This window comes from Sinocyclocheilus anshuiensis, unplaced genomic scaffold (assembly GCF_001515605.1).
Source record: "Sinocyclocheilus anshuiensis isolate Anshui unplaced genomic scaffold, SAMN03320099.WGS_v1.1 scaffold379, whole genome shotgun sequence".
NCBI lineage: Eukaryota > Metazoa > Chordata > Actinopteri > Cypriniformes > Cyprinidae > Sinocyclocheilus > Sinocyclocheilus anshuiensis.
Window position 1 is genome coordinate 307,807 of NW_015552574.1, and position 11,340 is coordinate 319,146.

The window sequence follows — 11,340 nt, forward strand, 5'->3', positions numbered from 1 at the left end:
TCAAACGTAATAAACACTTTTCTCTCACTTCCGGTATCTGTCATACGCGGAAGCCGTTCCGGCGGATGACGCAGCACGTATACGCAGCGCGCGCGCCTCTGAGAAATGCTAGTCTCGCGAGTTTGTTTATAGGAGCAAAGTAAGCAAAGTTTCCTTACTTTAGCAAAGGAAAACCAGTCTCCTCTTGGTTTATATCAAACTTCTCTGACATTTTTCTTTGCAAATCCTCGGTTTGTACTTCTAATTCGTGACTGGCGTTTTGTTCTGTTCTTTCTCCACATTCGTCACTAATCACGCAACGCATACGTGTTGCGTTATCCGCCGGAACTGCTTCAGTGTATGATAGTCAGCGGAAGTGAGAGAAAAGTGTTTATTACATTTGAAATATGGATATTTTTCTTACAAAAACACATGGATTCACTACAGGAGGCCTTTATTCACCCCCCGGAGCCATGTGAGGGATGTTTTATTATGGATGCGCAGCGCTTTATTTGACGACTTGTGGACTGTTCAACTGCAACACCTGCTGACTGCAATGATAGAGCTTAGAATAGCCAGGACAATTTTTAATATAACTCCGACTGGATTCGTCTGAAAGAAGAAAGTCATATACACCTAGGATGTCTCGAGGGTGAGTAAAACACAGGCTAATTTTCATTTTTGGGTGAACTAACCCTTTAAATAATGCCATGAAGTAGCATTGACTTCTCCTACAGAGAGCGCATCAGATACGAGAGGAAAACCTTAGTGCAAGTCAAGGATGGTTTGCTTTATTAATTCATAGCAGAAAAAAAAGGACAGTTTTGCTTCCAGCCACATAGGTGTTTTGTAACTCCACATGAGCCTGGGCAGCCAAACACACACTCTTACTCACTTGTCTCAAGCTCAATTATTTATGCATGCAGTATCCAGGTAACCACTCCATCAGGGAGGTAAGACAGTATCTAGTGAGTCCCACCGCTGAGACAGACCCAAACATACACATACACACAGGAGGCAAAGACAAAGCCAGGTATAATATTATGTTAAATCAGTCTGAAAACTCTTTAAAATTAATGATTCAAGTCGCTGTGACCAACACCTGAGGGTTTTACTTTTTGATGCCAAAGATGCACAAATATGATGATCCCCATGGAAGGAAAGCAAAGACTGCAGTATATTCTGCATGTATAAAGACCTACGCTGAAAAAAATTCATTCTGTAATTGCTAGTAAATTTCAATAATAATAATTGCTACAAATAAAATTTACTATCACTGTTAACCCTCTAGTGGTCCTCACGTGGCAATCAAAAATTTAATTTTTTTCTTTCAATTAAATTAATGTATTTGTTCAATACATTTTAATTTTAAAAAATGTTATGGTACTAAATTATATTTATGCAGTAGTTATAAACCATTTATTTCCTGTTGACCACTTTTTGAGCATAAATTTGAAAATGAAATTTCCAGCTTAAACTGTCGTACTGTAAATCTTCAGTGCTTTTTTTTATGAGAGATTATCGCTTAAGTGAAAGTTTACATTTATAGTTATGAAATTGCACAAAAATACAAAGAAAAGTAAATTTTATGAAATACATATATTCCAAATCATATTTACTATAAAACTGAGAAAATCAAAGCATAAATCTAAAGTTGTGTTCCAAATTTGATGTTGAAATCAGAAAAAATTAGCTTTCAGTAAGATTTAGTTTACAGTAGGCACAGTGCCAAACATTTCAACTTGCTTCCCATTCCTTTCTAATGCAGAATTCATTCTTTCGTTCGTTCCCATTTAACCTTTTTGAGTCATGTCCAGGATTTTTTTCCCCATGATAATGTTTGTTTAAATATCAAGTGTCAAGGCCTTTAACAAGTTTTGTAACATACCAAATAAGTAAAAAATTAAGAAAAACAAAAAAACACACTGCCTTGGTCAAAAATTACTGAAGAGCACCAGATTCATTCATTCATTCATTCATATTAAAAATAATGTTTTTACTGTTTTTGAAACTAAATATTTGGCTTTAGTATGTCATTGTACTAAAGCCAAAACCAGAAAATTATCATTTGAACATAAATTCTTTCTACCCAATATTAGTGGAATGTTAGATATTAGGGGCTCACCTCAGTTTGAAAATCCCTGACTTACACAAGGACATCCGAGCAGAACAATAGAAGTCTACTGTATGGTTCTGATCTTCCGAAATCCTCGAACAGATCTGACCTTGTGAGACAGAGTATTTTTGGCTGCGATGGGTTCTGAACGAGCTACGTTTGAATCCGTTCTTCTACTACATGCTTTTCATTCAGGCAACTCAATGGCAGCAATTTACAGTGATTGGCCTGTATCAAACTGACTTTAGCTTGGAATTGTTCTCTCCTGTCCCTGAAAAACTAGGGTTCCCCCCCCCATTTAGTTAGTTCACTTCATCCAGGCTATTATGGGAAAAGAATCAATCCTACTGTTTTATTTGAAGAGAAATAAATGCACTTACGATTGTGAGGAAGAGAAAGAGTGACGGAGGGAGTTTCGCAGAGACGCCGCATGATAGACGTGCCTTTAATCCGTTGAGTAGGGCTGGCAGGCAGATGGATCAAATATGGAGCGAATTGAACGCTTTTTGCAGAATTTGCTGCTCTTCAGAAGAGACTGTTCCCCGACTTGCTGTCAGAGAGTGAGGGAAAGAAAATGTTTTAGACATGTAGGGGATTGGATTAGGTTTCCAAACAACATAAGAAATTATTACCAAAGGATGTATGTCATTTCATGTACAGGCTCGAATGGAAATCTGAGTTGGTTTTTTTTTAAGTAACAAACTTAGTAAAGTAAAAAACTGTTTAGCCACTTAAGCTACCTGTCAAAAGTTTAGGGTGGGTACGATTTTTTAAAAAGGAATTAATACTTGTATTCAGCAAGGGTGCATTAAATTGATCAAAAGAGACATTTATAATGTTACAAAATATATATATTTCAAATAAATGCTGTTCTTTTGAACTTTCTATTCATCAAAGAATCCTGAAAAGTAAACAAGTATCACAGATTCCACAAAAATATTAAGCATTCAATTAGTATATAACAGTTTTAGAAAACTAAAACAAAACCTAAAAAATTAAAATAAACTTTAAATGAAATAAAATAAAATATAAAGACAAACTTATTTTATTTCAACATTTCTCATTTTCATTTCAAAAACTAAAACTGAAATAAAAATGAATGAAAACTATAGACATTTAAAAAAAAATGGCAAAAACATGCTAAATTACTAAAACTTTAACATGAATAAATATGAATAAAAACTATAATATATCTCAGATATTAATTTGCTATATAATGTGATATTTTACAATAGTTTAGTTTTTTCAGTAAGACTTTACAATAAGTTTCCATTTGTTAGCAGTAGTTAACTACATTAGTTGAAAACATGAATTAAAAATGAAAAAAAAAGCATTTGTTAATCTTAGTTTGTTCTAATTTCAGTATTTACTAACACATTATTCAAAGTCGTATCTGTTAATATCATTCAGCCTGAGCTAACATGATCAGTTGTATTTTTAACAAGATTAATAAATATACTGCCCCAATTGTACTGTGCATCGTTAGTTAATGCATTAACTAATAGGACCTTATTGTAAAGTGTTAGAATTTTTACTGTATTTTTGATCAAATAAATGCAGCCTTGGTGAACAGAGCTTCTTTCAAAAACATTTTTGATGGTAGCACATTTTCTTTCACTTTGTTTATACCTTATTTGTGTATATTTGAAGAGTTCATTTGCAGAAAACCGATAAACGCCACTTTAAAAAAAAAAGAGCTGATTGTCGTGCATTATTCTCCACATATAGCGCGATCTGAACCCTAAACACCGACTGAACATTTTTCCTCAGCCATACCCCATTCCACAGCCAAACCCATCACACACCCAGTTTAAGAGCAGTGTTTTTCTTCTTGTAATTAGGAGCGCTTATCCTCCTATTATTCAGGGGGAGCGGGCTTAAGAAAACTGTCCCGCTCAGGTCTCTAGGCTGCACGTCAACACACACGTTTTTTATTTTTTCGCGCTCCCCCATCTCCACCCCCAATCATTAATGCCGCTTGTTCGACAGAACATATAGGACAATTTTTAAATAGCCATAAACAAAATTTATTTCAAATTTAATTCAAGCACTTTCAAGGACCTATGTTTGTTTTCAAGTACTTTCCAGGCCTTGAATCCATATGTCTGAAATTCAAGTACTTTCAAGTACTTTCAAGAAGCGTGGGAACCCTGTTCTAAGCTATTTTATTGAAAAATCACAGAACAGTGTTGACAATACATTTCTGCACTGAACGACTCTGTGCGCGTGATGTGCGCTACTGTCTGTAGCCTGTGTGTGCATTACAGTGCAGCAGCGCATTAGATTAGAACGGCGATTAACTTACCTGTACAATAAGCTGTTTAAAACGTGCATTCTCCCGTTCAATTTCGAGCATCCAGTAATATAATCACACGTCTTGTGGAGCGCTTTCAGAGTATGCATTTATTTGTCATTTGAACTGTTTGGAAACTGAGCGTAAATGTGGAAGTCCTTCAAAGATTTCTTATCCTGTTGCGCACTCTATAGGACCAGCGACTAGTCGACGTCAAGCTTAAAGCGTCATGGCAGAGCATTGAAGTCGACTAGTCCATTAGTCGGTGCAACCCCTAGTGTGTACACATGTAATCCTCGTTGTGGCATTAAGAAGCGTCCGCAGTGGGCTGAGCAGGGCAGTTTTTCTGCATGTGGACAGATTTCAGACTGCACGTCTCAATTATCATGATATTTATAAAGCATTTAAGGGCAGCACAGCACAACCTCTTTCTCTCTCTAATTCTCTCTCTCTTTCTAAGTCTGGCGGCTAAGTATAGTGGTGGAATGCTGAAAGCATATGGGCGATAATGGGATGAATCAGAAGTCAAGCTGCTGCTGATAATTATTATTATTTCAACAATGAGTCTTTTGTCAGTCCCTCCAAACGTCCACCCACCTCTAACACTTGTGTGTGTGTTTTAATTTCCTCCTACACAAGCAGGGATCGCCGGCCTTGGGTGACATCGCTAGGAAAAGGCACGTGTAGCAGAAACATAAAGGTGTTGAAAGTTTTTGAGATGTTAAGAGAAAAGTAGGAAATGACAGTTTAGTTGATTGTGTGTTCCAGCGATGCAGTGCAAAGTGGAGTTGTTGTTCGTTCTCGTGCTGCACGTCTCATCGCGTTCCTGGAAATCGACAGACTTTAAAAAAATGCCCAAGTCTTATTTCTTTTTGTCATTCCATTGTCTCACTTTATTCATCTTCTCCCTCGCTGACATTCCTCCTTAATAATGGATTCACAAGAAATTGTGGTTTATTGCTGGTCATGGTCTAGTTTGTTTTCCTCAGACTTCGTTCTAATAAAATTGCAATATGGATGATGCACTCAGTGACTTTTAAGAAGTTCCTCTCAAACAGACGCGAGCGCATCAGCAATAATTTGCTAGTGGCAGTCTATTTTTTTTCTTAGAGTCTTCATTCTAATAAAATTGTAATAGGGATTATTCAGTCAAGGATTTCCGAAGCTCCTCCCCCACCCTCACAGTTCCCCTGTTAATTACAAGACAAAGTAAATACAGCAGCTCTGTCTATCTATCTATCTATCTATCTATCTATCTATCTATCTATCTATCTGTCTGTCTGTCTGTCTGTCTGTCTGTTGTTCTATCTTTCGTTCTGCCTGTCTTTTGTTGTCTCTATCATTTTATTTGTTTCATTTATTTATTTATTAATTGAGCAAGATTGCAATACAGATGATATACTCAGGGATTTCTGAAGTTCATGTTCAGCATTTTATGGTTTGTTGAGAGACTACTCGCATAGGAAAAAGTGGGACAACAAAAACATAAAATCGCAATATGGATGTAAACATTTCACAATAAATTGAAAGTTGTTTGTTTAGGGACTACTGAAATGAAATAAACACAGCAGCATGAGCTAAACTCAAAATTAGCAGTTGCGCCAGATTTTTTTGTTCTATATTTGTTTTTGTCTTGTCTTCCTAAAGTCTTCATTCTAATAAAATTTGAAGGATTTTCATTTTCTCTTCCTGCCCTTGATGTTTCTCATTTAATTGTAAGTCGTTTGTTGAGAGATTCAACAAACAAACAAGCCGCAAGGCACAAGCTAAGACCCAAAATTTACCCAGGCCAAATAAATGCACTGTAAATGTAAGAACCAACCAATAGAGGAAGCATGCGAGACAAATTAGGATCTAGTCTAAGACGTGAGCAGACGACTTGAGGAACAGCGTGCAGCTGATTGCAATATATTTTCAGGATTGCACGATATACGACAGCTCTTTGTTTAGACTCATTTGTTTTAGGTTGCCTGATCTATGCAATAAATCCCACAGATATATGCACACACACTGAGCAAAACCCTCTCGCTCACTAGAACATTGATAACAAATGCTCTTGTTAAACAAAAACGATCGCTGAAGGTCTCATGCTGTGTGGCTATCAGCTTTTATCAAATAAAGAGTTTGTTTTTTTCGTTTGTTCGTCTGATCTCTCTAGCTCGATCCTGCTGTTGAAATACTGGTGTTTTTAAGAGTGTCCAATATTGTTTTCGCCCCCCTTTCAAGTTCTCTGTGTGAGAGCTTTCATGCGTTACTGTGGCTCACTGCCCGGTTTCATCAAGAATCTGTTTTATATTAGAAATGTATGTGTGCCTACATGTTGAAGTGTGTGCGTGTGTGCATGCGATGAGCACATCTGTTTCTTTACAAGCACTGGAAACAGAGTTAATCTGATCCCTCCGAAATAAGCTGAAATTCACAGAAAGATCACCATTGTGACTTTGCAGATCAGACGTGCATTAGAAATGTCAGTGGTGGACAGCAGCAGTACTGCACTGTAATTTCCATCCAAACACACTCAATATTCCTGTCCTTTCTTATCACTCCCAGTCGTCATACCTCATTTCAAGAGCGTTTTATTGGCACGACAATGGACAAAGTTTCAATAAAAAGGTTTGGTGATGGCAGTCCCCCTCGTCTATCTTTCTCCATCTCTCCCCTCTCCCCTCTCCCTCTCCCCTTCTGTCTCATCAGTCGCTCTGAGAGCAGTGGGACTTACTAATTTTAGCATACCCAGCCCAGCAGCAAGTCTTGGCAAGCTTTGCCTGTGAATACCTCATCAAACTGAGCCACACTACAAAGAACCTTATCACTCCAGCTTTAAATGTCTAACTGCAAAGGGAAAGATAAGGAGTGGTGGTGTATTAGTTCTCAAAGGGGTTTACTGGTCCGGGGCGCTAATGGTGGACATCACTATGGTGTTGGAACAGAAAAAAGAAAAGAAAAAAAAAAAGATAAATATGTCTTTCCACACCCAATTTGGGCCACTTTCAAATGTGGTTTTAAACGAAGTGCAGCTGGTATCTGGCATGTGGTCATCTGACCTACATACCAGAGTTGTGCAAAATTCAGAATTTCAACTCATCAGTTGGAATTTTAATTGAAATGGCCACATTCCACAGGAAGTTGAATTGGAATGAAAGGAATGACAGTTCAACACAGGTAATGCATTCTTAGAAGTGAGGTGTTCTTCCACCCTTCCACAGAAGATGGTCTGTCTGTCTGTCTGTCTATCTATCGTTCTTTCTGTCTATTGATCTATCATGATGTGCCAGTTCTGTGAAGTTCTCTGTGTGGGCCTGACTATGTCTTAAATATGAACAAATGGGGAAAACTTAATAGGTTTTGCAGTGTAAATCAAAGTTTTCATTCTCATGTCTGGTCACTCAAGAGGTTTGTACATTTAGAGAACAAAAACCCCACAATGATTATTTTTAGTGTCTCTTGCTTATTGTTTCAAATCAACCTTTACCAGCACAAGCCAGCACGGAATCTTTCATCCTCGAGGCCTATAAAACTTTCAAACAAGATTTTGTTGAGTTAATATTTATTGTTTGTCCTGACAAACTTTGCTTTTCTAGATAAAAAATCGTTTTATAATTTACTTTGAATTTGAATTCATTTTTATTGTACTTCCTTATATTCAAATTTGAATGCAATTCTTCACTACGCTTGCTACCATAATTCAAATTCAGTTCCTGAATTTGCACTGTAGTAGCAAACAGGATGAAGAATTGCAATCTACAGTCCATTGCAATTCAGCACACCCCTGCTATGAACACTTTTATCTGATTCTCCTCAGAATTCAGATTTTATATTTTTATATAGAGAGATTGGGTCTAAAATCCTGATTGGCGTTCAGTGACCATATGGAAATGCCCGTGTATGAATCATGGGAGCACGTTTGCCACCATTGGTGAGCGATAAGAGCAAGAACGCTTGATTTTATATGTATTTATTTCAGAAATGTTAAAATCCGCTGCCTCTGCATGTCAAACAACATAAACCTATTACAGTAATCCTTCGTCATAGTCGCACAGCCTGTTTTATGTAGTTACCAGCTGTTTGGGAAACCAAATGCTCCAAAAGCGGATCGAACCGTGCTACTAAAATGATCCGTGTGATGCTGACCAGCATCTGTGTGACCCGCTCAACATCTTTATACGTGTAATCACTGTAAACAGTCGGCTATGTCCAGACGCAGATAGAATATGCACGTTTGTATTTTCTGTGCTGATTTTTATGGGAGAAAATCTGCATGTTTAAACATAGTAAAATGTTAAATGAGGCTGAGAGAACTAAAGTCTTATTGGTGAAAAATTTTATTAGCTAAATAAACATTGGGGGTGAGAACAGTTCTGTGAGGGTCTGATGATGTCTGAAATAAATATAACCAAATGAGATAAACATATCTATCTATCTATCTATTAGGGCTGCACGATTATGACAAAAACCATAATTGTCGATTATTCCCTTGAAATTGTAATTGCGATTATTAATTACGATTATCACAATTTACATTTAATGATGTTTATACCATTGTTTGATGCAACTGCATGCAGTATTTTTTTTTATGAAAATAAACAAGCTGAAAACAATCTAACTGAAAAACCTTTAGTGCTTTTCTATAGTATTAAGCCTCAAATGTCAACTATACATCGGAAAAATATGAATGGTATTCTAATGTTATACTAAAACTAAAATTAAAATAATGGGAAAAACCCTTAAGATAACATGTAGAAAGAAAAAAATGCATCTTAAGCACGCAGAGTAACATAAGTGGACTTTGAACGATTAATTGCCGCTTTGAACGATTACGTAATTGTGGCATCCATAATTGTAATCGCGATTAGAAATTCGATTAATTGTGCAGCCCTACTATCTATCTATCTATCTATCTATCTATCTGTCTATCCATCTATCCATCTATCTATCTATCGTTTGTTCATTCTACAGCTTGTCTGTCCGTCCATCCATCCATCCATCCATGTTTGTCTATTGTTGTATTGATCTATCATTCTATCTACCATCTGTCATTCTATCTATATCTGTCGTTCTCAAGGCCAATAAAACTTTCACACAGGGTTTGTCACGCTAATTTTCATAGTTTGTCTTCTTGACAAACTTTGGTTTTGTAGTTAAAATTGTAGTTTATTTTGAATTCTTCCTTGCATTGAAATTTAAATGAATTCTTCATCATGTTTGGTATCACAATTCAAATTAAGATAGATAGATAGATAGATTGATAGATAGATTAAATAAAGAAACATTGGTGGTAAAGTCGTCATTCTCATATATCTGGTCACAAGTGGTTTGTACTTTCAGAGAACAAAAAACCCCAAATATGATTGTACGTGTCTCTTGCTTGTTTCAGATCAACCTTTACCAGCACCAACCAGCAACGCGGGGCCAGTTGTCGGGGGCATCATTGCCGCAATAATCATCTTGTGTTTGATCGGCGCTGGTGTGGCCTTGTACCACAAACACCGCCAGAGCATGCAGAACGGAGAGTGAGTGTGAACACGCACCCACAAACACAATCACACATTCATGTCAAACATCCATTTTCTGCTTTCTCTTTCTCTCCTGGCTAGAACATCCAAGCTATTTTTGTACCTTTCATTCTCAATGCATCTAAATTGGTGCGTTCACGGTATAGCATGCATGCGCAACACGGTTATAGCTAAACATCTCGTTGTATCTCCTTTCCAGAGGCCCCCCCAAACACAAGCCGCCGACTCCGATGAAGTCTGGCAGCTCGACAGAAATGGTGAGCGGACTTTTCTCCATCAGTCACCTCTCAGCGCTCACATCTGACATTCTCTTTCAACTCGGACGTATTGAGCTTTCTTCATTATACAATGTTGAGATGACTTACAATTCTCCAGGCTACACGCCGCAATTAAAGCAGAGCTGGTGAAAGGATAAGCATATGCATAAGCCACCATAAAATAGATCTTTGAATTCAAACCTTTGAAGAACAAGCTTAGTTCTGGGATGGGGAGGAAATTCGTATTGCTCGGAATAGGATAATTGCATTTTTCTCTGGCTAATGATTATTTCCTGTTCTCTCGGTTGGTACTGGACTGCATTTGAAACAGATTTGTATTGTGAAGTACAAGTGGAGCGAAGAGAATGAGAATTCCTAATGCTGCCCTCGGGCCACAGTCAAGAAAGAAAGGGTTAACATGGGGGTAATGTGTATTGATTGAAGCTTAATGTAGAACGTGTGGGTGGAGCTAAATTTGTGTGTGCGTACATGTTTGTGTGTTTGCGCGCACAGGCAAATGAACGTGTACATCATAGGCATCTTTCATCTCCGCTGCCCTAAAAATCTGTGATTAATTCAGCTGTCAGCACCCCTAAAATATGTGATTATGAGATCTCTCTTCATGTTTGCTGAAAATAGCAGCAGCAGTAAGAGGTTATTTCACTCTAAATACTGCCTTTGACAAGTTAAAAACTTTTTGATTAGCTTTTTTTTTTATCTTTAAATGGTCATACACGACTATCCAAAAAACTTGGGTTAAAAATTTTTTTTTTTTTAATTACTACTTTTATTCAGCAAGGATGCATTAAATTGATTAAATGTGAGAGTTAAGACATTTGTAATGTTTCCAATAATCATTCTTTTGAATGTTCTATTCATCAAAAATCCTAAAAAAAAAAACACTGTTTACACAAATATTAAGCTGCACAACTGTTTTTGTCACTGATACTAATAATAAGAAATGTTTCTTGAGCAGCAAATCAGCATATTAGAATGATTTCTGAAGGATCATGTGACACTGAAGACTGGAGTAATGATGCTGAAAATTCAGCTTTGCATTAGAAATAAATTATATTTTATAATATATTAAAATAGAAAACAGTTATTTTAAAATATTATAATATTACTGTTTTATTGTATTTTTAATCAAATAAATGCAGCCTTGGTGAGCAGAAAAGACTC

General features: G+C 36.8%; 1 protein-coding gene across 1 annotated transcript in view; it reads left to right on the plus strand.

Moving 5' to 3' along the window:
* The window catches only part of LOC107665153 (nectin-2-like), a 163,788-nt gene that overhangs the window by 144,911 nt on the left and 7,537 nt on the right, over positions 1-11,340 (plus strand). Inside the window, exons 7-8 of the mRNA XM_016455921.1 lie at positions 9,763-9,898; positions 10,101-10,158. Of these exons, the coding sequence (XP_016311407.1) occupies positions 9,763-9,898; positions 10,101-10,158 (194 nt within the window). The remainder of the gene's footprint in view (positions 1-9,762; positions 9,899-10,100; positions 10,159-11,340) is intronic.